The sequence below is a fragment of the Fonsecaea pedrosoi genome, assembly GCF_000835455.1.
Source record: "Fonsecaea pedrosoi CBS 271.37 unplaced genomic scaffold supercont1.4, whole genome shotgun sequence".
Classification (NCBI taxonomy): Eukaryota; Fungi; Ascomycota; class Eurotiomycetes; order Chaetothyriales; family Herpotrichiellaceae; genus Fonsecaea; species Fonsecaea pedrosoi.
Genome location: NW_013550612.1, coordinates 847,906 through 875,711, shown reverse-complemented (window position 1 = coordinate 875,711; position 27,806 = coordinate 847,906). Strand labels below are relative to the sequence as shown.

The following is a 27,806-nucleotide window of genomic DNA, read 5'->3' as shown; positions in this document are numbered from 1 at the left end:
CCGACCCTGCGCGCCTCGGGAGAATTACATTATTTCTTACAAATCTCCTATGACTTTGCTGCTCTGTCTAAGCTCACTTCCTGTGAAAGTTTCACAGCGGCTGTTCCAGAAAATATAGCAGGTATCGGTGCAAGCCATCCTGATCCGCTGGGCAAGTGACCACTCGAGTGCTCTTTGCTGCGATGCTCGGGACTTTTTGTTTCGAATCGCTTTCATCTTCCCCCCCCCCCCCCCCCCCCCAAGTTTCTCTCACTTCTTGGTCCTCTTCCGCTTCACTCCGACCCTCTCAGGCTCGTCCACTTTTTCGTTGTCTCCAGAACTACTATCGTCCTTTTTATTCGCTCGTTTCGATGTCCCACCTTGCTCTTGTGTCGACCCAGTCTGCCGCCCTACCCATACCGTCCCGCGGACCGACCCCGTCTCACCATCCCAAGACACCGTCATCTCGCGCCTATTCAGGTCCCTCTCCCGCAACCACTCTGCAGCGATCCGACCACACTCCTCGCCCACCCTCTCCGTCCCTTCCTTGAGCTTCTTGCCTCCACGGACATTCATGCCGTGATCCGCGCCGTCGACCACAACTCGCCACGTGCGAGCCTTCATCTTCGCCCGGACGTTTTGTAGGGTGTCGAGTGGACACATGGTGTCGTGATCGCCGGAGATGAACAGCAGGTCGACGTCCGCGCGGATGTCGAGGAGGATCTGGTCGCGCATGGCCCCGCTAGGGCTGACGAGCGGGTATGAGGCTAGCACGAGCGTTTTGATGCCGTGGTCTGTGTGTGATGCGATCACAGCCGCACGGGCACCCATGCTTCGTCCGCCATAGGCCACTGAGGTGGAAGGGGAGCTGGAGTAAGTGGAAGTGCTAGTGCTGACCGCAGTGACCTTTCTCTTCTTCCCTGACACATTCACACTGCTTTTTCCCTGGGGACTGCCCTTATCTTGATCAGCCGAGATGATTGACCCATGCTCAATCTCATATTCTTTCACCACTCCAAACAGCCCCGCCCGGGCCTTGACGTTCATGTTCCCCTGAAACATGACCACCGCCGAGCCCGTGCCCGCGAAGCCGCGGGAGAAATTCACCATAGCTGCCGCAGAGAGATCGCCTCCTGCGCCGTGCGTGAAAATTAGTGATGTCGGGTGAGGCACTGCATGGCTGCGCTGACAGGGGGTGGTCTTGGTCGATGTTGATGGCGATTTCGCCGATTTGGCGGCTGAACTGGGGGTGGCGATTGTAAATTCTGTGAAGTTATGAGTGGGGAAGACGAGATTAAGGGTCGGAGGGAGAGTGTTGTTGGTGGTGTTGGCAGGAGTGGTTTTTGTATTCGTAGTGCTCTTGGACTTTTCCTTGGTCTTTGTAGGATCTGGTTCGTCGCCCAGAGCCTCGTCAGGACGAGCCTCACCCTTCCCTGTTTCCTCCAGGTGCGAGGACTCCTTTTCCACCGCTGATTTGGATTTTGCCTTCGCTTTCGTGCCTTTCTCTGTGGCTATAGCTATAGTTGCAGCGGACGATCTGGTTCTTTGCCTCGTCCGAGGGGCCATTTGTCGGACTCTTTGTTTGTAGAGGCGTAGAAATGCGCTGCCCTGCCCCTGTCTTAGTCGGTGGTTGAGTGGTGGGGGAGATTTAATATCACGCAGTCAATATCAGCCTCTCTTTTTGGCGTCGTGCTGAGGAAGAGTACGCTATCGAGTAATGTGGGAAGGAAGAGGGTAAAAGCCCATTGGGGGTTGAATGACGGTGAAATCAAACTTAAAGCTTCTCGTCATTGTCGCGTGTACGTATCGTATTCGGGTTCAGGTACGACCATTATTTCCCCCGCTTTCCCATTCCCAGGATCCATGACACAATGTCTGCCTGGTATGTACAAGGTATAGAATTTTCGTAGCCGTCGTCCATGGATGGTTTGATACGCTCACTCGTACAGTACATGGGTATCTGCCTAGCCAATTATATATGTACATGTTCATTTGCCACTTAGCGAGCCACGAACATCCGAGATCGACCGGCCGTAAACACCCGCAGATTTCGCTGAGCACTATCACCCTACATTATGTACTCTATCAAGAACAAGTAACTTCTTTTTTTTTTTTTGGCTGGTGCTTTGTCTCATCGGCTAATAGTCAGTGGTGTCCAGTCCACAGCCACGACGCTAGCGTTTTGCGTTGCATTGTGTTACTTCACTTCAAGAAGCGACAAAACACAATATTAGTACGTGTAGTCGGTACGAGGTATACATATCGCAACTGGTCTCCAATAAACAATGGGCGATGCCGGCGATACGAGCTCTGCAATACCACCGATATCGCGCATCGCCATCATAGGAGCCGGTCCCGTGGGCGTCTCGTCCGCAAAGTACTTGGTTGCCGAAAACGCGTTTGCGACAATCGACATCTACGAGCAGCGCGGACGGGTTGGAGGGATCTGGAATCTCTCGTTGCCAGACCGGTCGAAGCGGATTCCCATACCACAGACGGATCCGCTCTATGGGCAGCGGGTGTTAATACCAAGAACACAAGATGAGAATGAGAATGGCGACGACGACACCACAAACTCGCTAGAGTTTGAGTCGCCGCTGTACGACTATCTCGAAACAAACATACCCAAACACCTCATGGCGTTCTCCGACATGCCGTTTCCAGAGGAAGAACCCCTGTTCCCGAGTCATCAGGCTGTGTTGAGGTACCTGGACCACTACGCGGACGAAGTCAGAGAGTTGATTCGGTTCAATACAGCGGTCATAGATGTGCGGCCCGTCAAAGACCACGGTAACGAGCGTGAAAGATGGCATTTGACGACCCAGAATCTCCTCACGAAAGAAGCTTCTCAAACTGTGTACGACGCGGTGGTGGTGGCCAACGGACACTATACCGTCCCATATGTTCCAGCCATCAAAGGTGTTGCGGAATGGAATGCGGCGTACCCTGAAGCCATTATTCACTCTAAAGCTTATCGGAGACCCGAAGTTTTCAGGGATCAAAAAGTCATTGTGGTCGGAAACTCCGCTTCAGGTTTGGATATCGCCGCACAAATAGGGAAGTACTGTCAGAAACCTGTCTTGCTTTCATCAAGATCAGTGTCAGCGTTCGGGGTATTGCCTGGAGGGGGGTACAGGGAAGACGTTGACGAAATCGTCGAGTTTCTCCCCCCTGACCACGACACCTCCAAAGCGGTGCGGTTCAAGAGTGGCCGCATTGAGAAGGATGTCGATGTTGTTGTGTTTGCGACCGGATACTTCTATTCATACCCGTTTCTATCCAGTGTGCTGCCTCCACTGGTCACAGACGGCTTCCGCGCAAGAGGCACATATCAGCACTTGTTCAGCATCGACCATCCAACGCTGGCATTTCCCGTAATCAATCTAAAGGTTATTCCTTTCCCACTCTCCCAGAATCAGGCTGCCGTGGTGGCTCGGGTGTGGAGTGGTCGACTTGACTTGCCGTCACCAGCCAAGATGCGAGACTGGGAGCACGAAACAGTTCACAAGAAAGGTGATGGCAAGTACTTCCATGTCAAGAAGTTTCCCGAAGATGCGAAGCAGGTCAACGAGCTCTATGCGTGGGCGCTGCAAGCGAGAAAGAAGAACGGACTGCAGAATGACGGCGCAGGGAAGCTGGGCACACGGTGGGATCAGAGACAAGTCTGGATGAGGTCTCGATTTCCTGACATCAAGGCCGCATATACTGAGAAGGGCGAGGCTCGAGTCCATGTGAGGACAATAGAGGAGCTGGGGTTTGATTTTGTGAAATGGCGAGAGCAGGCTGAGGATAGAGACTTGGACATGTTTGAACAAGCTGATTGTTGAATGAAGGGGAAATGTGCTCGAACTTGGACCATCTCTTGCAAGAGTGGACCTCAGCTGATATAGACGATAAAATTCAATGTCCCTCGCGCACACAAATTTCTTCGCCGTGATCTTGCATGGGCTCGGCTAAGTTGCCTATACCGCAACCCCGTGGCTGCCAACCGCAGTCGCCGGCCTCCAGTGGCTGCATCTCTCAAACCATCCATAAACAACCTTCCAGTCTAAGTCGTGTACTTGTACTCAAACACAACGCATTTCCCCATTGCTCATTGGTTCCGCCGTCTCTTCCAGCTCATTATGATCTTTGGGCTGATCATGATCCCATTTTGTTCAAATTTCCACGCCCACTGAGTATAATGAAGAAGCGTGCCCGCACCTCCAGCACAGCAGACGCCAGACCCCCCAAGCGCCAAAAGCAGCCCAAGTACACCAAACGAGATCCCTCACCCGGGGAGTGCGAACGCCTGCGGGCCAAGTACCCGAGGTTCGAGCAAGCAGGCGAGGGTAGTTGGCCTATCGAGACGGTGTTGAACCACCGTCGGGGTCGCAAGAAGAACACTTTTGAATTCAAGGTGCAGTGGACAGATCATCCTGAGACCAACGAGGCCTTCGCGCCAGAGTGGGTATGTGAAATGCAGCATCTTTTGCCGAGTCACTCTAATTGGGGTCACAGGTGCAAGCCGACGCCCTTTCAGAAGAGGTTATCGCGGACTATTGGGCTATCAGGAAGGCAAGGAGCGAACACGCCCGGCAGAGCAAGAGCAATACGGAACACCCAGAAGAAGGAACGAGTAGAAAGACTGCAGCGAGCAAACGCCGCGCAAGCCGTCGAGTGCAAGAGGACAACAGTCAAATTGGTCAACGACGTGTGACTCGGTTACAGAGCCAAATCAGTGCGCGTGATACGCCTTCGACTCCGTCAATCCTACCAGAATCCGAGTCAACGCGAGAAGACAGTGTCCCTCAGTCTCTTTCGAACCCAGCGCCGGTGTCCGAGGCAAGGTCAGACGCAGGGTCGGACGGAGAGTTTGAGCCGGGGTCAGACTCAGACTCAGACTCAGAATCAGACCTAAGGGCAGAATCTGCACTTGATCTAGGTCCTGAAACAGATTCAGTTCAGGCATTTGAGCCCGCAGCAGAGCCAACTGCAGGTGCAAGCGCGGAGACAGAACCACCGTGGAAACCAGAGCCAGCGACAAACTCGGCCGCAGAGCTAGGCGCAGCGACAAGCGCAGCGACAGGATCACAGCGGCAAGCAGAGCCGGAAAGCTTGCTAGCGGCGAGATCGGCGTCAGAATCCAGGCTATCAACTCCTCCGCATACACTCTCAGGATCACGACAAGAAGATCTAACGAACTTCAGTCCATCGTCGTGCAAGAGAACACCCGAACCACCGGCGCCCATATCGCACCCGCCTTCTGGCAGTTTTGAAGCTTCCGCCCTTAACCCCACCCGTCCCTGTTCACGGGCTTCAGAACAGGAATCCAGGAGTGACGGAGGGCTCAATACCCAACGGCATCCAAGAGTCTCTGCCCCGTCGGCTGAGGAGGGGCACCCGCCTGAGGGGCCAACATCCCCAGCGAAAGGACCCCAAGGTCGAGATTCCGCTGAGAAACTTGCTGTTGATAGTCGCGTTGTTGAAGGTGCACCTGTCGACTCTGCAACACAGACATCGCCTCTGCAACAGTCACACAGTGGGACTGGATCTTCCGATTTTCTGGCCAGAGAACGTCTTCCTCCAGATTTAGAGAAACTCCGGGTGTGCTACAATTTCGCGTTTCGCGCGCCAGTTTTGGACCCTACGTATCTTGGCCTGAAAGGAACTCCTGACTCGAGACAAAGTCCTTGCCACATGGACTTCCCAATCGATACGATCAATAATCCCACGGTGGTGGATGCCCCGGAGCCTGAACTTGACCGTGCTGACGATACCGCAACGTCGACGTATGATACCCTCGGGGGAAGTGCACTTCCAATCCAAGCCTCGATAGAAGACGAAGAACACACTTCCAGCGGAGAGCAGTTCTCATCCGAATCCAAGGCAAGTTCAAGTCAGCAATCCGTCGAAAACGAACGGGATGTGCCTCAAGTGGCAGGGTTGCTCCCAACTGGCGTGCCCATACTTGGTCTCGCCGAATATGCGATAGCACTTCCCTGCGAGGGCAGGATACAGTCCACATATTCGGACATTATTAAATCAAAAGAAAAGTCCATCAAGAAGTTTCTTGGTAGACACGATTCCGTTGGGTCGTCAAGCCGATCTCTCACTCATAGTCACGAAAGAAACGAAATGAATGAAATGATCCTCCACCTGCACGACACGGTCACACATATGGATCTTGGCTTACCGGGCATACCCACCCACTACCCAGGCAACTCGCAGGAACATGCGGCGTATGCAAACTATGCAGGCTCGAAATTCTCCTTTCTTGGGCACCTCGTTGATATCATGAAAAACATTGGGTGCTCGATTATCATCATGGCTCGAGAAGGCCCGGTTCAAGATCTCATTGAGGATTATCTCAAGATGAAGCAAGTCGCTGTGAACCGACAGGACCGAATGAGCCGCTCCAAGGCACCAGTTCCAGATCGGTTCAGTACAGATTTCCAGGTTGAACTGGTCACCACATGGTCAACACATCAAGTCTCCATCTACAGCAGGCCTATCTTGATGATCGCTTTTGATGCTTCTTTCGACGCTCAAGATCCTCAGATCCGACGCATACGGGCGCATTTCTCTGAGAGACATCCTAATCTCATGCCGGTCCTCCATTTGCTGGTTGCAAACTCGTCTGAGCACGTCGACCGCTGTCTGCCAAAAAGTATGCCATCTCCCATGAGGTTGAAGGCGCTGGTCCGAGCCACCTTTCAAGCATGGCCGAATCTTGGGGGAAAGCCGGTATATCTACCTCGTGCGTCGGATGAACCAGAGGGCAGATCCATGGACTTTTCCGACCTCCAGCGGGCTATTAAGAAGAGCCCTGAACGGAAGCTTGCGTTTCTTGCCAGCGTTGTCATGCAGGCCGCTATCTCGCCCGAGTTTGATGCCGTCTGGAACACGAACAGCATGATGCCGCCGTTGCAGTTGACAGATTACAAAGAAACACCTCCCAAGCGTAGTGGCATTAATACCAGGGCAGGGACGCCAAGGGAGCCCCTCACTCGATCTAGGACTCCTCTATCCCGTGCCGACACTCCCTCGGGCAGAAAACGCTTGCTGGAGGCCGACGGGGTTCTCCCGGCGCTACAAAAGCGACAACGTCTTACGCCTCTTCGCGATTCGACCGAGTCGAGTAGCAGGATTGACCCGAACCAAGTTACACAACTCCGAGATCAAATCAAGAAGCTGGAGGCAGACCTGGAATCGGAAAAAGAGGCCCGACGAAAAGCGGAACAGGATCGAGACAATCTGCAGGAACAGCTGATACAGTGGAAACAAGACCATGCCGGCCTACAACACCGTTACGAGAAACGAATGATGAAGTGCCACGAACTAGAAAAGCAGAACAAGAAAACCCTAACAATGGTGGAAAACACTAGAAACCAAAACAAAAGAATTGCAGAGGAGCATGCCACTCTAAAGCGGAAGAATGACGATTTGCGGAAAGAATTGGCTAACACGCGGGCGGAGATCGAGGCCGGCGGCGGCGATGCGGCGGCCGTAGAAGCCGCCCGGGCAGAAGCTCGCACGCTCCGTGCGCGTAATACTGAACTGGAGAAAGCCCTCGAGAACAACCGCAACGAATTCGAATTCACTCGGACTCAATACCAGGAGGCATCAAACAAGGCTGCCGAGTTTGCCAACCAAATCAGGGGCCTGGAAGAAGAGATTGCAACCCTGCGCAAGCTGGCGGACTCGGAGAAACGACGCCTCAAGGAGACCAACCACCAGCATTCTATCAAGCAACATCTCGACAAGATCGGCGAACTGGAATTGGAATGCAAATCGCGGGATGCGCGTCTCCGAAAGCTAGAAGATGAGAATCGCCACTTGAAGCGAAATCGTGGCATTCAGACTCGAGGGTCCAGTGCGCAACCGCCCGGCAGTCCCGGGCTAGACGGGCACGGTGGTAGAGGTACAAGAAGCCGGCAAGGCAGTCCCGCCCCTGGACTGTTTGCAAACTCGCATCATAACAGTGTAATAAACAGAGGCAGTCTGCTGAGACATGAGCGGTAGAGTCGCAGGCAAGGCAGTCGGAGCCGGGTGACGGATGGGCACCAGGGAGGCAGGTCGAAGACCTGTACCAGAATAGCCCTCAAGGCGTGATTCAGGGGGAGGCCGACAACCGGGCTCCTCTGAGACTGCAAGGAGCTGACAGAGCGGGATATTGCAGTAGGTCATATCGTCTGGGACGTTTTGTTTGCTCTGATGGTCTCGAGCATCTCCAAGGGGAAACGGCTGTATCTTGTTCGTGTGCGGCTGGTATTAGTTGGTGTCTATCGTTTCTGGGAGTTCATGGCGCCGTACAAGAGTCTTGTTTGTATACATTTAGTGTCGTATGTATATTTTCAGTCTTTTATAGAGCTTACAGTGTTTAGAAGCACACGGGAGGGAGTCTTTGCTATTTGAGAGTAAACCAGCCATGACTTGATGGCGAGGCTGCGCGAGGCTGAGATATTGTCCCGATTAGGAATGACTCCCGACCGCCTTCTTGGGCGCTACTTTAAACTTGACCTTTGACCCCAGCTGTTTGCTCTAATTATGGAAGCGGCTTTTTCTTGTGGTGCTGGTTCCCCCGCTAGCATAGAATCCATCCTAGGTCATACCGCGAATCGAATTGGTGGTTAGTTTGTTACTCGTCATCATGCAACTAACCCAGTTCCTTAACCAGCCTTTGACAATGAGGCTGAACGAGTTCGACTGGCCGGGATACTCGCTGCGCAGTCTGGAGAGGACTCGCAGAGGGATTTCGTCGAAGGTGCGAGGACCATTGCCTCCGGAGCTTCCATTTCGAGGGTTTCTGGGCAGCAGGGTGATTATGTATTCTTGTAAGTGGCCATCTCTGCTGGGAGGCCATCCCCGATCATCTCCTGGTATACTCGGAAAATCTAACTCGAGCCCCCCACGCATTTGTGTGCGCAAAAAGGCATCGCTACCTGTCTCGGTATCTGGACGGCATGGCATTGGAGCATGGGCAATCTACCCGTACCACCACCACCACCGCAGCAGTATCCAGACGGTGCCCGAAGACCACTACCCAGTGCGCCCTCCTCCCCACGGCGGAAAATGCTGGACGACCTGGTCACGCACTTCACCGTCAAGCTGGACGACGTCAAGCAGCACAGGTGGTGGACCCTGGTCACCCCGGCGTTCAGCCACGTCCAGACGTACCACATCCTGGGCAATCTGTTCGCCTTCTCGACGTTTTCGCGCATGCTCCTCGCCTACGGCATCGGGCCCGTGCGGTACGCGGTGCTGATTCTGGGCTCTGCCGTGTCGGGCAACGCGGCGTTTCTGTACCAGGCTGCGCAGAGACAGCAGACACAGCAGTGGCAACGGCAGCGGCGACAACCGCAAGGAACGAGAGCGCTCGGCCTCTCCGGCGTCGTCATGGGCCTCGGCGCCGCCGTCTCGCTCGCCACCCCGCGCTTCAAGGTCCTCCTGTTCGGCGTCGTCCCCGTCCCCGTCTGGCTGCTGATGGTGCTCTACACCGTCTACGACTCGGCGCGGCTCGACGACCGGGCCTCGACGACCGGCCACGCGGCACATCTGGGTGGTGCGGCTTTTGGCGTCCTGTACTACGTCGCCGCGCTGCGGGGCCAGGCTGGCTTGCCGTTTGCGTGGGTTTTTAGACGCTGAAACACGAATGTGACGGTGCAGGTGAATTTGGATGTGGGGGTTATTCGCTAAGACGTACAGGGAATTTGCGGAAGAGGAGGGGGAGCCCGGTAATCTTGCGTTGCGGCAGAAGAAAATATACCACAATCAGCTAGGTTGGTAAGGAACCATGCATACCGCGTCTGCCATCGTCGCCATGACGATCTGTCTCTCTATCTACATATGTCCCACTACACATATATGTGGATTCGACGATGAGGGGGATATAAGTGGCTTGGTGTAGCGTTACTCGGAAGACGAATTGAATGGTTGAATCATGAATGCTGATTCATTAATTGATTGATTGATTGATTGATTGGATCTGTTTACACTTGAAGCATGCATTGCACGCATAGAGTACCTAAATCCCGGTACAGGCCAGGTCAGGCCTATCCTATCCTATCATATCATATCATTCGAGGAATGGGGGGGAGCAGGTCGCAAAAAGATAGCTCTTGGCCATCGCCCATCAGGACATGTGGCCCCAATACCCAGTCCCAACACCCCCAAGCAAAGCTCCAACTCAGTGACAATGACTTTGCTGTGTCACGGCCAACGAACACCGCTCAGCTCTTCTCAGTTCAGCTCAGCTCGGATTCATCTCGTCTTCTCTCCTTGCCCAATCTCAACCATGGATGAATGAACCGTAGAACCATAGAGCCCGTCGCGATATGCAAGAGTTCATGCCACCGTGTTTTGCTCTGCTGCCGTCCTAGCCATCCATGCATTTAACGACAAACGCAGCCGCACACGCAGCCACACACGATCCATGCCACCTGCCGCCCACCGCCCGTTTCGCCATGTTCTCCAAACTCCCCAGCACCCGATTTCCAGCCACCCTGACAAATGCCATAACCTGAAAGCACGGTGTAGTGCCTCGTCCAACCGACGTTTCGTGTTTCGCCACATTATTGACAACTGAACAATATGTTCAATTCTTTCGATGTACCTCTTTTCCACTTCCGTAGTAATCGCCCAGCAACTTGTGAGTCGACGTTGCCGCCGTATTTGTCATGCAACTTCATTTGGCCTGCTCCGGGAGGTAGGCGCCTCCAGCAATGACAAGATTCATGTTGGTGAACTTGACGGTGTAGACAGGACTCTGCTTGGTGAGGAACGCACTGATTTGATCGCTGGTCACGACCGCGTCCTTACCGCGTCTCTTACCACCCTGGATTCCACTGACGCTAACACCACTGACGCCCGTACTGCCAACGCCGGTGCCCACACCCGCCGCGCCAGTCGATGTGCCCGAAGTGAGGTTGAGATTCGACGTTGGAGCGTTGGCACCGCCGGCGGATTTTGGAGCTCCATCCTGCGTAACACCTCCACTCTGTGTGGATGTTGCACCATCACCTGCTTTGTTCGTGTTTGCCCCGCCGGCAGCAGTGGAGGTTGAAGCAGCTTCCTTCGCCGGACCGGTAACATCCCATGCTCTAACAGTACAGTCCGCACCGCCACTCACCAGCACCGATGATTCAACAGACCAACTCAGACTCCAGATGCCCCCTTTGCCATGGCCGCGCATTTTCTTGAGCAGTCGTCCAGGCGACAGATCCCACAAAAGTATGACACCGGTGTCATCTGCCGATGCAAGAATCTTGCCATCTCGAGAACAGGATATGGCTGTGATGACCGACGTGTGGCCTGTGAACATTCTGACGGCATTCCCGTTATTCAAGCTCCACATTCTGACCGTCTTATCTGAACCGGCAGTAAACACGTAGTTTGAGTTGGGATGCCAGGCTACCACATCCACGTCGTCGTCGTGACCTGCTAGAATCCGCACTTGGCGAATTTGTTCGCTGAACCAGATTCTTGCCGTCTTGTCGTGGCCGCATGATGCGAAATAATGTCCAAATGGAGCCCAGACGACAGACCAGATAGGGCCGACGTGACCTTTGTACACAACCATGCACTGAAGGAGATCGATGCTCCAAAGACGGATCGTGCCATCTGCGGAACATGACAAGAGCCATTTTGCATCTGTGTCTGCGGAATCTGGGGTAGGCTTGAAAGTTGCGGGAGCGAAGGAGACGCTGTACACAGGTCCAGAGTGACCAATGAGACGTTGAGAGTTTTGCTGCTGGCCGTTCGGCGCTGGGGGCCCGAGTGCTGTGCCATCCAACGTCCATACACGGATGTACGACTCTGAGAAGCCGGCAGCAACCAATCTCTGATCACCACTAAAGTCCAAACAGCAGATCGAGTCGTGAGTATTATGGAACGTGTACATGACCACGCTTAGCCCTGGCCCAATCCCACCAGTACGGGACTCGATTTTGAGACGGTCGCGGTTTTCACGAATCTTTTGGACCTCCATGGCAACGTCTCGCGCAGTAGATGCTGGGAACGGAATTTCAGCTCGATTCGGTCCCTCATCTTCGTCTTCTTGCTTGATGTTGACCAGCTCGTGAGTTTGAACCAATGTAGGTTGTCCCGGTTGAGGGGGCATCTGCAAATCGAGTTCTTCAAGTTCAGCACGGACGTCTCCTTCGGCATCTTTTTCCATAGGCAATTTGCCAAGTTTGAGGGTCGCGAGATTGTTTCCCACATTCGGGTCTGTTGATGATATCGCATTTCCTGGTTTGTGTCCTGGGATACCTTCATCCTCGGCGGGCATATCTTGGCCGTCGATTCCTCGTTGAATTACAGACGCGAAACTGAAGCGATCGTCCGCTGCGCGCTCGACTTGCCGTAGATCCAGATGGTTCTCCACAATCGCCATGAACAGTTTGTAGCCCACCTGTGGCAGACTCTCGAGAAACTGCATAAAGTAGACGTAGGCAGGGTTACTCAGGGACAGCCGGTATTTATTGTCTCGGTAAATCTTTGCAATCTTGTCTTCGCCATGTTCTGACAACGTGATGTGCTCGAGCCCTCGCAGGTCGTATTCATGCTCCTTCTTGAAATCCTCAGAGAATTTCTGAAACAGCCGAGTGGCTTCCTTTGGATAGAATAGTTTGACCAGATCCAGGTATGAGTAGACGAAGATGGGCCAGAGCAGGCGTTTTACTTCGGGTTTGTAGATATCGAGAGCATCATCTGTCCATGCATGTAGTCGAGCAAACATCTCGTAGTAGCGTGGAGGGCCCGAAGGTGCTGGTTTCAATTCTGCATCTTTGGGAATTTCTTGATTTGCCGACTCTGCTCGGAGAGTGGCTTCTGTTCTGTGGTAGCCTTTCTTCGCGAGGTAATCAATCACCTGAAAAAGCCGTTAGAACTTGTCACCGAAGCAATTTACGAAAACGTGAACATGCAGCAGAGAAACGAGGCATATAATCCGGGCTTGTATCACGTTCGGCCTCACGTTTGGCCTCTTCCTGTTTCTCGATATCCTCGAGATAGGCGTAAGGGTGAAACAGGTTGACCGAAGATGGTCCAGGTGCTGCGGCTTCGAGATCGGCTTCGTGTGGCTTGCGTCTCTTACGTGGTCTCCCTCGTGGTCGAGGACTCAGATCCATGCTGAGAGGTGGTGTCCAGGTAGGTCACAGCGACTTCCGACGTGTCTAGCAGGCTCCTGAAGCAAGATGGCTGATGTCTGGTTGATGGATTGTTTTGTAGACAAAGACCAAGTCCTTCTGGGAAGAAGTGCGGCATGAATCCATCAACCCTTGGTGCGACCATGTGACAGTCAACCTGCTTCACCTTCCCGTTGCTGTCGCTGACCATAATTGCCAAGCATTTCAACCGCCCAAACGGGTCGACGGCAAAGTGTGATCCTCTTCAACAACAACATCAAAGACACGGCAACATTGAAGATAAAGGGACACTGTAAAACCAGAGAAAATGGACTGCTCACAATTTGATTGAGGTTCTGTTGCGACATTCCTCCTCCGGCACCTCCTGTTGCGCTAGCTGTGGGCGCTGAAGGCGCAGGGCCAGGCGCATTTCCGACGCCATTTACCAGAGGAGCAGAGGTAGGGGTGACCAGGGGACCATTTGGCCCAGTACTTGCGCTCCGTGGCGCTGGGCTGGGCGCCGACATGATTGATTTTCGCTCATGCACTGACAAATTTGTCTAGGATGATGGAGAGTCAGACTATATCTGAGGAAGAGAGTGACTAGAGACGCAGGAGCTGGCGATCGCGGGTGGTGAGGTGATGCAAGAGTCTGGACTGTGACATGGAAGTTGGTGTTGGTTTACGTGATTCTGATATTGACGGCTTCGCCAAATTTGGAGGGCTCGGATAACTTTCCCTGAGCGGCCTCACTGCCTTGTCCCAATTCACAATGCCCTTTCACGGCTCTACGGACTCCTTCTGAGCACGATCGTTATCACAGGTTTGTAAAGCTGAGAGAATGCACAGAGTATCGACACGCCGCTTACACAGTCAGTCTCGCGATTGCAGCCATGGAGGTTGACCAGCCCAGCGACAGCAAACTCACCACCTTTACGCCTGCGACTCGAATTGCAGAATTGAATGAGATCGACCGATCTATCTCTACCCTTCTGTCTGCGGCCTCCGATGCTGTTGGCATTTTATCGAACTCGCCTAATTCTGGAAAGCAGGAAACGGCTCTACGCTCATCGGTCAACGCCCGGGAAGCATTTTCAGCAGCGGCCGAGTCCTACTTCTCTACCCTTTCCTCGATCGAAGTCCGACTTCGACGTCAAGTCTATGCTTTGGAAGAGGCCGACCTAATCCGATCCGGGGATGACAGAGATACAAGAAGAGGCCGAGCCACGGGTGGAGACAGTAACTTGACCAGAGTGGGCGGTGGTCCTCTCGACCCTAGTTGGCTCAATGCCCGGGCGAGTGACGCCGTGGAATTGGGAATGAAACAAGAGCTTCTGACGCAGGCGAAAGAATTCATGAAACAAGCAGAAAGAGAAGAGCGTAACAGTGGCCAGGACACCGTCAACGAAAAATCCCTCAGTTGAAGAGCCGGAAATCTAGAACTGCCTCCGATGACCCCAGGAACCTATCCTCTGCTGACTCGAATCTCATGGACGTCTGATATCCACGGTGATATCATACTGTTTCCTGGATGACCAGTTCGACAACCGCATCCGCAGTATGAGCTGACAAACTGCTGCTCGTGAAGACGTCGATGAAGATACCAACCCGCAGCTACGAACAAAACTGAAGCCTCCCCCACTATCTTGACAGTGCTTCCACGTGCTTTGCACTGTATCCGTGAGGGGACGACAGCGATGGATGGATGTCCTGTTCGATGGCAGCGGTAAAAGGACCAAAGTATTTCCAACATCGGCTACAAAAGATGGCATGGACTACCCACAGCTCCCTTGGAGGTCACCACGGTCTGACAGCTTTTATCCTGCTCACCTTGTAACTTCCTCATGGCGCATGCCATCTGTTTCGTGACGACTTGATCTATGATCTCGAGGGAATGTCTAATGGAAGACCCGCTGGCATGTTTTCAAAACTTACGGACATATTGCTGCCTCCGTACCAGCCTGAGTCTGTGAATTACATCTTGCAGAGGATAGCGGACATGCTGTCAAAGATGTGGTTGAAGATTGTGAGCCAACATTAAGCTGGACCCTTAGGCTGGGACTCTTGTCTTCGGCTGTTCCCTGCTGGAGATACCACCCCATTTACAGGACCGACGATATTGCAAGTCCAACAATCCCAATTGTCTTATAGGAGAAAGCCCGAAGAGTCGCGATACCAGGCACAGAGACATTCAAGTCCGAAATAGAGAGTATGATCTCCAATATGCTCATTAAATTGCTTTCTCTCGTTAGTTCCTTTGGCGTTTATATTATCGAATTTTTCTTGTCCCGCACTGTCGCATCAGGCCAAACAATGCCATCACCCTTGGACATCAGGGTTATTTCCAGAAAGGTACTGCCCTGAGTGGAACATGGTCGAGAGCCTTGACCGAGAAAGGTAGTGAGTGGCTTGTGGTGTGTGATAGAAGTGTGGGGAGGGCCGTTATCGGCTCACCATCACATGGTCTTTGTCAATAAACTGCTGCTTTAATGCACTCATGTTCCAGCGGAGCAACCCCCACGGCAAATCAGGGGCAATCATAGGGCGGCATCACACTTGTCCCCATCGGGGGCAAGATGCCAACCCAGACCAAAGCTTGGCATATCGACGAGTCGCGACCTTTGATGAACTGACCGTCAACCTTTGTTTACCACTCCATCTGGCGGTCTCGTTATTTTCTTCATATAGCTTCTCATTCGCAACTTACTGTGCACCTCCGGCTGCGCCGGATTATCATGGATAACATCAGTGTTGACGAGGTAGACCCGAAACCTAAACGACCAATTCTACGGCGTGAGGGTTCAGCAGCGGCTCCCCCTCCACCTCCCTCACAACCACCACCAGCTCCACCATCACAGCCAGATCCCACAGACTCTCTAAGCCTTCCACAGTTAAGGCAGCTGGTGGGGCAATTTCCAAAAGTCGAACAAACTCCCTACGCTTTCCACTATCAGGATGCTGAGGACTTTGAGCGCGAGATTGATCAGTGGTTTCATTACACCGAGCTTGAGCAGGACCGACAGTATCTATTAACGTCTCTTGAAGCATTCGAGCAGAGGTGGAAAATCTTCTGCCAATCAGAATCGATTTCCGACGACTCAAAATGGATTGCTGTTAGTCAAGACCAGCGACGGAAGTTCGTCTCGGGTCTTGTCAGTGATCTGGACGATGAGGATTACAATCTACGCATCGAGGCGCTGTGCTGCATCTACTATATATTGATGGGGGCGTGGAGCAACACCTCTGGACTGGAGACGAAAGAGATTGTTGCCGATGAAGAGTCCCTCTCTCAGTCTGAGGACGACCGGTGTAATGTGGCGCAGGTCCAATGGATGCACAATGGTGCGGACATAATGGAACAGTGCTCGGTTATCCCCCAGCTTTACAGTTGCTTGATCCATGCGTCAAAGGCTCCAGACCTGGCCCACCATCCTCAAGCCGCCGAAGGTGAAGAACCAACCGAGGGAGCGTTCGGAGAAAACGAGTACCGAGAACTCAGTTTATGTCTTTCTTGCTTGTATATTTTGATCGAGTCTTCCCGGGTTCGCATTGAGACAGCCGCTGGACAGGCCCTACGACATTCGATCTCAGTCTTACAACCCAACTTCTTAGTCTTTCTTGTCGGCATGATTTCACGTTTACGATGGGACGAACTGTACAATATACCCCTGATGCATGCGTTGCAGCTGTTCTGGAAGTCGATTCTACTCTTGTTTGGGAACGTCTCGGGCCATCTGGAAAAAGTCAAAAGCATATTGCAACCCCGTGCGGATCCATTCTCTGCAGAAGCCGCTCACCCTGTGCTTACAGCATCCCCATTAGACTATCACCTTTTCCGACAGGAAATTACCTCGAAATACCCGGCATACAACCCGCCACCGCCCATAATACCCTTGGAGATTGAGCAGAAGACCATGTTGCCCTCACTATCGACTCAGTCTCGGGGTGACATCCCAGGGTTTGCGGGAGGTGGCATGAGTGGTGCAGCAACTCGAGGATCGATCCTTCATCAACCAGTGCACATCGCCACTCCCGCTCCTTCACCTCCTCCATCGCCTATTGGCCCTGGTGGAAAGGCTGGTAAGAAACAGAACTATCAGACCAACCAGAACTTTCCATTCCTTTACCCGCCACTGGATAGCACCAGCGACAATATCGGCGGAAAAGGTTCGACGAGCGTTCAGGATATGATGGTGGGCAAGAAGTGGGAGGGCAGTGACGTCCCTCTCTCTATTATCGAGGCAGGAGAATTGTTCGCAAGTCGTATGAGGATGACACGTGCAATGCGCCAGCTTTGGAGAGAGCGAGATTTATTCATGAAGTTTGAAAGAGGGTGGAAAGGAGAAACGAAATATGATTCCACAGAGGACCAAGACGAAAGAAATGAGGAAGAGAAGGAACTCGAGACCCTCGAAGACCCAGACCTGCGTTCCCGTATGTTGGCAGTGGACGATTTCTTCCACCATGCCCTTCCGGATCTGCAATCTCTGGTCATTGTGATGATGAAAGTGATGCTCACCAATGTGCAAGATATTGCTATTCGCAATGGGGGTGTCCAGGAGCCGGGCCAAATCGGAGCCCTGAACCGCACAAAGTCGAACTCTAACATGGTCCAGAACCAGACGCTACCGATGCCACCACCGCCGCCTCGTCCCAATGAAATAACTCTAGAAGATCTGGATAATATCCGCTCTCGAGAGATCAGTCAACAGGCAGTATCTGGCGCCTTATTCCTACTGTTAAAGTGGTTCAAGGTGTCTCATATTCTGAAGTTCGAGTATATGACCCAGCTCCTCCTGGACTCTAACTACGTGCAGCTTACGCTGAAATACTTTGCGCATCAAAACCTGGAGGATCTCGTGGCTTTCAGATACGACAGGGATGATCTGAGCGTTTGGCACTATTGTCACGTTCACTCAGACCATCCGCCATTGTCACCCACGAGCCCAGACGAAAGATCAGAAGCTTCAGATGTGGATGAAGCCGTTCCACCACCTATTTCGCGCCACAGGAGGTCACCGACAACGCAATCCGATCCCCAAGCCCCTATCGACCCTAATAATCCACAACAACAGGCGCAGCCAGGTTCAGATGCCGACACCCACCCCTCGGTCGATGAGCTTGGGAACCCGCTTGGTCCTCTCCCAACAAGTCCGATTACCACCTACTCTTTTCGGCAATTCCAGACCTCCATCCATCTTCTCCGCGTCCTGCAAAAGCTCACACGAGGAAAATCTCACCGCATCCTGTTTCTCGTTCAGTTCAAGTCCTCCCAAATCTTGCGCCGAGTACTACGTGTCCCGGACCCGACCTTGCGGTTATATGTACTCAAGCTGTTCAAATCACAAGTACCCTACTGCGGCCGAAAATGGCGGCAAAGCAACATGCGAGTTATTACGGCGATCTACTTGCACTGCAGGCCAGAGCTGAGGGATGATTGGTTGGCAGGCATGCACGATGCCAACGTTGAGGGCGAGGTCGATGAGGCAGTGCCGCTCGAGTGGGCGCTCAGGGGGTTAACCTTTTGGTGGCAGAAAAGGAGATATCCCGACGTGACAAGGAAAGGGAAGAAAGGCTCGCAACCAACAATTGAGGGTGATATCGACGAGAGCGAAGTTCGACTGGACGACATTGACGATGATGAACGCGATTTCTTTCAACGGGAACTGGATGCCCTTGGATGGGGCCTCGCAGGGTTGCGAATAGCTGATGGTTCGGAAGATGTTGTCTTTGGTGAAGAGGCCGCCGGTGTCAATGGAGCGTATCCCATGGCTAATGGCGAGACCAACAACTTCAATGCTGCTGTGACAGCATCGGGCAGCACGGGACAACCCGCAGGCATGGGTACGGGAACACCTCTGACTCCAGTACCCCAGCCGCAATGGGTCGTTGCAGACGCAGCCACGCTGGAGAATTGGCAAAATAGTTAGGGACTTGCTGAGAACCCTGGCACCGATCTTGGCGATTGCGACTTGCACGAATCAGGGGACAGGAGTCGACAGGAAGGGCCGAAGGAGGGATGGTTGGGTCTTAACGCAGAATTGCGGGATGTCTTGGATGGGGTGTCCCTACATGGTTGGGAACCAGGGGAATGAGCTCTGGGAACTGCGGGAGCGAGGTATTCAGACGCTATGATAAAAAAAAGGGCACCTGAATCCACCACATGCCGTCGAGATGGGTTAGATTAGCTGTTGGTGTTTTCTGCGTGCTCACCCAAGTCTGGTCCGCGAGTGCCTGGCAGAAACATAGCAGTTAGTAAACATTGATCCTAGCCTTGCCAGCCTCGGTATCTTGTGCGGCCCCCGCGTGGAGCCTCGTCGGTTCCGCCCCTTCGGTATCAACTGTAACCTCGTACCTCGATCGGTCTGACTACCAAGGACAGGGTCCATTTACGGCCGTTGGTCTCTTCCAAATAATAACCACACGACTCGGCCGTTGTGAGTTCTCAATTCTATATAGGATCATCGACACACCATCTTCACACATCTCCCAATTTTTTCACATTCACTCCTGTTATCTCAGTATTTGTTGTTGTCCACCACCGAAGCCGAAGATATCCCGGGCACAGCGCAGCGGGTTCCATTCGAATCCTCCTTCGTTCCCCTTCCAACCCCGAGTCTCCTCTCCCCCTTTACGCAGACAAGATGCCGCTTCCGAAGCACGAGTATGTCTCCTCCGTATGGCAGCCCGACCTGTTCCGTGGCAAGGTCGTCTTCTGCACCGGCGGCAACGGATCCATCTGTTCCGCGCAGGTGCGTGCCCTCGTCCACTTGGGCGCCAATGCCTGCATCGTCGGGCGGAATGTCGAGAAGACAGTCTCGGTGGCCAAGGACTTGGAGACGGCGCGCGCGGGAAGCAAGGTCCTGGGGATCGGCGGCGTCGATGTCAGGGACGTTCAGAGCCTGGGCAAGGCGGTCGACGAGTGTGTCAAGGTGCTCGGCGGCATTGACTTTCTAATGTAAGGGCTGCATCCATCCCCACACGCAGACATACACACACACTCTCTCTCTCTTACTCAAAATCTGCTTTCATGTGCCTTTGTGGATGTACCTATCGATTGGAGGCTTTTTGCTGACAAGCCTGCGATACAGTGCTGGCGCTGCGGGCAACTTCCTGGCTCCCCTCGCCCAACTCTCCCCCAACGCCTTCAAGACCGTCATGGACATTGATATCCTGGGTTCCTACAACATCACCAAGCTCTGCCTCCCCCACCTCGTCGCCTCTGCCAAGAAGTACAACTCGTCGTCCTCCCTTCCGAAATCAGATTCTTCAGGACCGGGCGGCCGGATCATCTACGTGTCCGCGACGATCCACTACACCGGCTTGCCCATGCAAACCCACGTCGCTGTCGCAAAAGCTGGTGTTGACGCCCTCTCGGCAAACGTGGCAATAGAATACGGTCCCCTCGGCGTCACCAGTAACATTATCGCTCCAGGTCCGATTGCAGGCACGGAAGGAATGGACCGACTTTCCCAAGAACACAAGAGACGAGATGATAAGACGGGAGCCAAGGTGGGGCGCAAAATCCCACTGGGACGATGGGGGACAATCAAGGAAATAGCAGACGCGACGGTATATTTGTTCAGCGACGCGGCAAATTATGTCACGGGAGACAGGTTGGTTGTCGATGGTGGCGCATGGCACACGTTTTCCGGGTCACCTGGATCGGATTTTGAGTATCCAGACTTCATCCTGAGTGGCAAGGAGGTTACAGGTGTGGGTGGCTCGAAGAAAAAGAATTCGGGATCGAAGCTGTAAATGAGGACCAGGGACTCGAGGTTGTGATATTATATAATATGCTCCGGCGTGCTGGCTGATGGGCCTTCAAGAGGTGGTTAACAGCATTGTCTTTGTTGGGCAGCCTTTCCCTTGAGAGGCCCTTGGGAGGGTGGAATGGGATACACGCTGGGCTGCAAATCTTTATGCTGTTTTTAAAAGGTCGCGGCATGGCTAGTCAGGTCTTGTTGCTCGAACGGGATCATACAGAGTCGCATGTTGGCTGAGGATGTTCTCGAGAGTATTCATGCCCACAGCAACGTCTTTCCAATGCTAAAGCATTGCGACCAATAACCAGTGCTCCAGATAGTAGACACAAGACTCGTCCGCTCCACATGATCCCGTTTCTGCTGCGAATCCCGTCGTGGAAGAGAACAGGCCACTCGACGGGCGGCATTGTCGGATAGTCGCCGGCCAATGCTACCCATAACGACCCACAAGCCGCCTTGCCCCATGCTAGCACCTTGATCTCTGGACGACAACCTTCTCTTTCACCGGTGCTTTCATGATCTGGTCATTGCTGCTGTGTTGGTGAGCGAATGAGGGTGCGAGGTATAAGAGAGAGCACTCGATCGATTCACTGTGTGAGCCTGTGATAGGAACGTGGATGTCAGCATAAGGAGCCTCGCTCATTGGCCTGCTCTTGGAAATGCCATTCTTCTCGGCCACCATATACCATTGCGGTGATTGGGTCGTCAAGAAGGACATGGATTCTTGGTTGGGCTTGCGCCCGCCATGTCGAGAAAGTCTAGGAGATTGAGGATTGTTGACAGTGGGAGGCAGAAGCCGCCCACAGGTGCATTGAGATGTCGTGGATGTTTCGTTTTGGCTGCCGCAGAAAGAATGGTCCGACTGAGAGGTCCATGGACGCTGAAAATCTCACTGATATCGTCCGTCGCAAAACTGATACCACCGCAGCGAAAGTTCCATCCTAACCAGCTGGGCGGTGTCAACACAGGGTCGCTCAAGGGGTTCTTGTGGTTCTGTGGCTTGCTCACGTGGCGTGGCCATCCAGCTCATCACATCCTGGCGGCGCTACAAGGGCTTAAACACCTCCCATGCCAGGCAACAGGGCACAAGACACGAGGCAAATAGCGACAAACTTCCCACAGTGGCCAGCAATCCATCAGCCTAACGCTCTGGGCTTTCGATAGCCAGGTCCAACCACCCCCCGCCCTCACTATCAGGATTCCCTTCTTAAACTGCGCCAGCCTATTCCCATCACTGCCGGATCTTGTCTGTTGCTCCGGCCAGCCTTGTTACACACGTCGCAAATCTGTTTCCCGCACCTTGGAGGCTTTGTGAAGTCACTGCCTCATGTATCATGCCGCATTTGCACGACGCTGCTCTCTTGTGGGCTGCACTCGTCAACAGGAAGGACCATGCATTTCTCGTTCGAGAAGCCCTCGGTCGCCTATGGTCAAGGAGTCTTCCGGGCTCGCAAGTCGTCGATGAAGCTTACATCAAGGACATGATCCTTCTGAAAACCATCATTGACATCCAACGTTCCCGCATCCGCTCCGACCCGCCGAGCCGATTCATTCTCTCAATCAATGACATTCTCGATTGTCTGGACTGTCTTTGTCAGGCCGGAGCAGCATTACTCCACAGTTCTCAAGTCAACAGCACAGGTCGTGGAGTTCTAGAGCTTTCTCAACGGGTTTTCTTCTCGGGAGTCCTGGCAGTTACTCTCACCATTGAGCGAGAAGACAATCGGATGACGACAACAAGACAGCAAGTCTCTAGGCTTGAAATGTGCATCGATAAATGGCCCTTGAAAGTTCTGTGTGGGCTCGCAGGAGACTGGTGCATGGCCATCCTCAAAGGCGCAGTTAAAGACCTCCTGGGAAGCACGAATACTGACAGCTCTTGTGGCGGACATTTCGTCCTGGATGCAACCGACTGCGACAATGTAAGATGATACATTTCAATCCCGGTTGAGGACGCGCTGACATTATAGTTCGCCTTCACGTTCGATCTGTCAACGCGTGTACCTCAGGCCGTTGCATGTGTTGCCAGAGCATGTGTATACGGGTACCGCAGTGCCCTACTTCTGGCCGACATAAGATTGATGCTGATCGCCGCATGCTTCGGATGCGCGAAGAATGATTCTAACCCCGAGCTTTCAACCGACTCTTCGGAAAGTGCCATACGAAACCTTGGCTCAACACCCGTCACGGACGAGCTCAATACAGTGCTTGAGCAGTGCAAAACTCTTGATGCATACTGTGAAGACCTACAGAGCGCCGACGAAGGACGGTCTCTGTCGAACTTTCTGACCTACATTGAGCCTTGGCCCTCTTCCAGCGAAAATGCCGAAATCGTCAATTGGATGGGCCGTGCCAATGGTGCTCAGGCAGTCTCATCGAATATGAGTACACTATCAGCTCATTATCTACAGATCGTTGAGGACCTCGAGCATAGGAACTTGACTGTCGTTAACGCGGACGCGCCTCTACTGCGGGTCTACAACCACCTGTCTGAGCAGGTCCGAACGTGGACCTCGTTGCCGGTCGATAACGCCCCGTCACAAGAGCTTGAGGTTCCAGATAGGATGTTTTCACAAGGTACGTATGTTCTAAGCTGCAGTGATCTGCATCCCATCGGATTCAAGATGCTCGCAGACTGTATCGTGTCCAGTGGCAGACAAGTAAGCGCAATGACGACCTCGCCGAGAACTGATGCTAAAATTTAAAGGTACCCGAACCCAGTCAACACATAATCGACGTCTATTTCGATTGCCCCTTTCCCCATTCAGACAACAGCACTGTCCGAAAAGCCAGGAGAATTGCTCCGCTGTGTGAAATCTACGAGCCTCTGCAAAGAATGGTCGCACCGGAGGTCGAATTGGAGGAATCTGCGGACAATAGGGTGAATACACCCCTGGCCTCCGACCAACTATCGGCGGCGCGTCCAGTCAGGAATCAAGAAGCGCTTTTGCTGGATCAAGCCAGTATAAGGTCATACCCACGAGCTCCTGCACCTCCAACCCCGTCAATACCCTCTCTTTACCCCTCTTCCGTGAGCCTAGGATCTTTCACAGACAAGACTTCATCCCTCACACCTTCAGCAATGGCCAAGATGGGTATACACAAGCGCAGCAAATCCCACATGCTTCAACATAGCCCTCACTTACAGTCCGCACTGAGTCCAGACGCTTCAAACTTGATTGTCTGGGCTCGAAACAGGATAGCGCGCTGGGCGTTGGATGGTGATAACCCTCATTGGCAAGGTGAAAAGGTCATGCATGACATTACATTAGCGGCCACCGGTGCCTCTCACTTTGCCACCGTCAATCAGGAGAATTATCAACCTTTGCAGTTGTCTCTTTTTGATGCTACCGGTGTGTCGGTGGGGAAAATGCCCTTCACCAAGATTCCACAAAGCCTGGCCTTTTCCTATGACGGAACCAAGCTAGCTATCGCAACAATCGACGAATTGCGGATCATCTCAACACACATAGAGAATTGGTCACGCTCCTATTGCAGTCAATCACTGATACCACGATCAAATCATGCGAACGAGAGTGAGAATGCGGGTTCGGCTTTCTGGGCAACCGCAAAAGTGCGCACGCAGATGTTATCGTTTTCGACAGATCAGCGGCAAGTCCTTGTAGGAACACAGTATCAGGATGAGGCAGGAAGTACTCTATTCTCGCTTTTCGACATCCCTGACCACCCCAACGGGAAAATTCCCCATCCATTTCGCTTTGTTAAGGATATAAAAGTGGTAAGAGACGGCTTATCCTTCCCAGCGCGAAAGCGCTCTAACATTATAGACAAAACTGACCACAGGTCAGGAATCACTAGACCCCGGGTTGACGGCACTGCCGTGTCTTCACAGTTCTGGACAGACAACACTAATCGTCGGGACAGCCTCTGCTCATAGTCACCAACCAGCAGTTGAGAGAGTAATGCCTCGCCATCGAGGGCAGCCGCGTCCCCAAGCTGACCCTCAACCGATTGTTGGGCCGAGATTATCTATTGCCCGCGTGCACTGTGCCATTGCGACACCTGGGCAAACTCCGTGCTTTGTTGTTATCAATGAGGAAGGCAGTGTCTATTTCATTCGCAAGTCCAGCAGCCGGAATGAATGGGAGGCGGAGCATGTCTCGATATTAAGCGGTCTCCGTCCATTTGAGAAAAACAGCAAGCGCCTGGGAATACAAATTGCAGCATCTAGTGCAAGTAATGTGACCATGTTTCATATTAGGCACAGGCAGGGCTACCTCACTCAATACGACGCGTCGGATGCTGCGCAGCAACACCAGCAAATTATTGCCCTTGATAATTTCTATCCTGCGGTAGCAGATCCTGGCCAAAGTCCCAAACCACCAAACAACTAAGAGGACCAAGGAACTTTTCATTTGAGCCATACCCAGAGCCATTGTCCGGTCTTGATAGCTCTGGTTTGCAGGTTATCCTCCTTTCCGAACCGAAGCCTATCTCGACCAGCTCTTGGGTCAGTGATATCCATTTCAACAGGATATCTTAGGTTCATCGTCGGCCGCAGACGAGGTAGAAACTGACGGTGCAGGTGCCAACGGTAGAGTACACAAAGAACAATGAATATGACAATCTATACAAAGTCAGAGTCTGGACCTTCTTTCGTCTCATGTTAATAGCCGACTTACACTGATGTACGAAGCCACAAAATCCGGCGCACTGAACGGACTGATCGACCGCCATCCATTGAGCAAAAGCATCATGGTACTTCCGAAGAGGGCGTAGCATGTTCGCAACGGCTGCCAATTCGATCGGTACGGGTAGGTGGGTGAATGCTTTCTCCTCGAGTACGCCCTCAGATCCTGCTGGGGGTCGACAAAATCTGTATCCCTGAATTGACCTGCGGAGGCTTGTCTGATGCTGTCGAATATTAGCTGAGATCATGGCCAGAAGTCGCAAAACACCCACATTGTCTTGTACCTCAGGAAAGTCACGCAGATCACTGAATACACGATGAGCATGGAGACTGTCGAGTTGAGGGCCAGCCGACCCAATTCCTTTTCAGTATTAGCCTTGCAACGCAAAAAGACAAGAGATATATGGACTCACATGTGATGGGGCGCCACCTGCTGCCAAATACCCGAGAAAGCCAAAAAGCCAACTTGCCAATACCGCATTGCGAGGGACTCCCAGGGATCCTGTCTCTTTCAGACGGTTCTGCAGCGTTCTCAGCCATCTTGGCCACGCACCCTGGGAGAGGGCAAGGGCATGCAGAATGCGCGATGACAAGTATAATGAATTGATTCCCGAAGAGGTGGCCGACAGGATGAAGAAGCCGTTGAAAAAGTTTGGCCAGAACTTCTTCCCCGCGCGAATCGCCGCAAGAATGAAAGCTGAATGGGTTCCATTGTCTAGGACGGAGATGTCTCGATTTGCCAGCAGCGGCTCATCGTATGGCACGTTCAGGCCGACGGTGAAGGTGGTGAGGCTGTAGAGCAAGATGATCCGAATCGCGATTTTCCTGCTGGAGATCTTGACCCCTTCATATGTTCGGAGCTCTCGGTTCTCCGCCGCGGTGATGGTGACGGCTTCGAACCCGATCATTGAGAATATGGTCAACGTCATTGCCGTCCATACGCTGGCAAGATGAGCCCAGCCACCAGTCTGAACCGCACCACTTGGTGTTGTCCATGCGCGCGAGATGAATCCCCATGGGTTGTTGTAAAAGCGGAAATGGGTTCCTGTCTCGATGTTGATGCCGATGTTGAAGAGGATCAGCCCAACGATGAACAGCATCTTCATCACGCCAATCCAGTACTCGAGTTCGCCGAACCACCGCACACGGAGGAGGTTGACAACCAGTATAAGGATGAGGAAGATTGATATCCAAACAGCAGGATCGACACCACTTGTTCCCCACTTCAGTGTTGGCTCTGGATAATGCAACCTTTCCAGGTCGGATGGGTTGAACCCAAACTGGAAGAGGCCTGCCACTCCTTGCAGTTCCGCCGCAATGATGACGACCCAGGCAAACCTGTTGCTTTTCAGTGGCAGGGCTTTGGAGATGTGAAAAGACTCACCATGCCATCCAGCCTACAGCATATCCGATCGATTGATCCAAGAACCGGCAAGGCATCTCAAACAACGCTCCAGGCACTGGAAAAAGTGCAGACATCTCCCCGAGAGCTGCTTGCACGGACCAAACGATCGTCCCCATCAGTGGATATGCCAACCAGGCCATTCCCGGCCCTGCAAGGTTGATGATTCTGCCGTTCTGGAGGAAGAGACCTATGCCAATAACGCAAGAGAAGGTGATCATGTTGACATGACGCTCCCCAAGATCACGTCTAGCATGTCGTCAGTTGCAGCCTTGACATTGCCATTTCTTATCCGTACCTCAAAGACGTCGTGTCCCGTGCAACCGGGGCGATTCGTACAATCTCCTCATCGCTTCCATCGGAGCGCTCCGTATTTTCAGACTCTCGCGGGGGCTCTGCAGTGTCGGCATGAGGCTGCGGACGTTCATTCCCTGGTTCCTCTGGCAGTGACGACGCCTGCGAGCTCGTAGCCTGTCTCGCGCTGGCTCGCATCACACCCATATCGTATGCCTCGCCCTGTGAGGCCATTGCAGCTCAGGAATCGAGATGAGAAAACATGGACCTTCCGTGGCTTTCTCTCTGGCTGAGCAGCCTGTCTTATTACCACGCGACAGCGTGAAATGAGGCGTCGACGCCGAGAAAGCGAAATTTGTCGCCCTTAAATGCTCGTGTTCGAGGCGAGCTTGTTCACTTGAGACCAGGAAACTCATAGTTGTTTTCGTGGGCCAGATCCCCATCACAGACAGCCTTGAGCCACCGGGGCGCCAGAAAATAGGGGTGGGCTACCCTTCGCTTGACCGCTCGACAGGCATTTTGCTCCTTGGAAGTTGGAAACCTCGTATTTATGATGCCCCCAAGTCTGGCTTTGATGTGGCCTAGATCGTTGCTCGTCACCAGTCGTC

The 27,806-nt window shown here is 53.0% G+C and overlaps 10 protein-coding genes across 10 annotated transcripts; 7 read left to right on the top strand and 3 right to left on the bottom strand.

The window, feature by feature from the left end:
* Positions 1-249: 249 nt before the first annotated feature.
* Positions 250-1,545, bottom strand: Z517_06105 (uncharacterized protein; the record flags this gene model as incomplete). The annotated part of the gene is made up of 1 exon (XM_013427847.1): positions 250-1,545. One exon carries the CDS (start codon positions 1,543-1,545, stop codon positions 250-252), a length of 1,296 nt encoding a protein of 431 aa, XP_013283301.1.
* Positions 1,546-2,264: 719 nt separating this feature from the next.
* Z517_06104 (uncharacterized protein) lies at positions 2,265-3,806 on the top strand (the record flags this gene model as incomplete). Its single annotated transcript, XM_013427846.1, has 1 exon — positions 2,265-3,806. One exon carries the CDS (start codon positions 2,265-2,267, stop codon positions 3,804-3,806), a length of 1,542 nt encoding a protein of 513 aa, XP_013283300.1.
* Positions 3,807-4,162: 356 nt separating this feature from the next.
* Z517_06103 (uncharacterized protein) lies at positions 4,163-7,983 on the top strand (the record flags this gene model as incomplete). Its single annotated transcript, XM_013427845.1, has 2 exons — positions 4,163-4,429; positions 4,480-7,983. The coding sequence occupies 2 exons, from the start codon at positions 4,163-4,165 to the stop codon at positions 7,981-7,983; spliced, it is 3,771 nt and encodes a 1,256-aa protein (XP_013283299.1).
* Positions 7,984-8,937: 954 nt separating this feature from the next.
* Z517_06102 (uncharacterized protein) lies at positions 8,938-9,606 on the top strand (the record flags this gene model as incomplete). The annotated part of the gene is made up of 1 exon (XM_013427844.1): positions 8,938-9,606. One exon carries the CDS (start codon positions 8,938-8,940, stop codon positions 9,604-9,606), a length of 669 nt encoding a protein of 222 aa, XP_013283298.1.
* Positions 9,607-10,645: 1,039 nt separating this feature from the next.
* On the bottom strand, positions 10,646-13,612 carry Z517_06101 (uncharacterized protein; the record flags this gene model as incomplete). The annotated part of the gene is made up of 2 exons (XM_013427843.1): positions 10,646-12,829; positions 13,427-13,612. The coding sequence occupies 2 exons, from the start codon at positions 13,610-13,612 to the stop codon at positions 10,646-10,648; spliced, it is 2,370 nt and encodes a 789-aa protein (XP_013283297.1).
* Positions 13,613-13,978: 366 nt separating this feature from the next.
* Positions 13,979-14,509, top strand: Z517_06100 (uncharacterized protein; the record flags this gene model as incomplete). The annotated part of the gene is made up of 1 exon (XM_013427842.1): positions 13,979-14,509. One exon carries the CDS (start codon positions 13,979-13,981, stop codon positions 14,507-14,509), a length of 531 nt encoding a protein of 176 aa, XP_013283296.1.
* Positions 14,510-15,820: 1,311 nt separating this feature from the next.
* Positions 15,821-19,015, top strand: Z517_06099 (uncharacterized protein; the record flags this gene model as incomplete). The annotated part of the gene is made up of 1 exon (XM_013427841.1): positions 15,821-19,015. The coding sequence occupies one exon, from the start codon at positions 15,821-15,823 to the stop codon at positions 19,013-19,015; it is 3,195 nt and encodes a 1,064-aa protein (XP_013283295.1).
* Positions 19,016-19,729: 714 nt separating this feature from the next.
* Z517_06098 (uncharacterized protein) lies at positions 19,730-20,843 on the top strand (the record flags this gene model as incomplete). The annotated part of the gene is made up of 2 exons (XM_013427840.1): positions 19,730-20,043; positions 20,177-20,843. The coding sequence occupies 2 exons, from the start codon at positions 19,730-19,732 to the stop codon at positions 20,841-20,843; spliced, it is 981 nt and encodes a 326-aa protein (XP_013283294.1).
* A 1,342-nt stretch (positions 20,844-22,185) lies between these two features.
* On the top strand, positions 22,186-24,749 carry Z517_06097 (uncharacterized protein; the record flags this gene model as incomplete). The annotated part of the gene is made up of 3 exons (XM_013427839.1): positions 22,186-22,773; positions 22,822-23,511; positions 23,559-24,749. 3 exons carry the CDS (start codon positions 22,186-22,188, stop codon positions 24,747-24,749), a joined length of 2,469 nt encoding a protein of 822 aa, XP_013283293.1.
* Positions 24,750-25,223: 474 nt separating this feature from the next.
* Z517_06096 (uncharacterized protein) lies at positions 25,224-27,432 on the bottom strand (the record flags this gene model as incomplete). The annotated part of the gene is made up of 6 exons (XM_013427838.1): positions 25,224-25,439; positions 25,495-25,726; positions 25,775-25,863; positions 25,916-26,840; positions 26,887-27,153; positions 27,203-27,432. 6 exons carry the CDS (start codon positions 27,430-27,432, stop codon positions 25,224-25,226), a joined length of 1,959 nt encoding a protein of 652 aa, XP_013283292.1.
* Positions 27,433-27,806: the final 374 nt, after the last annotated feature.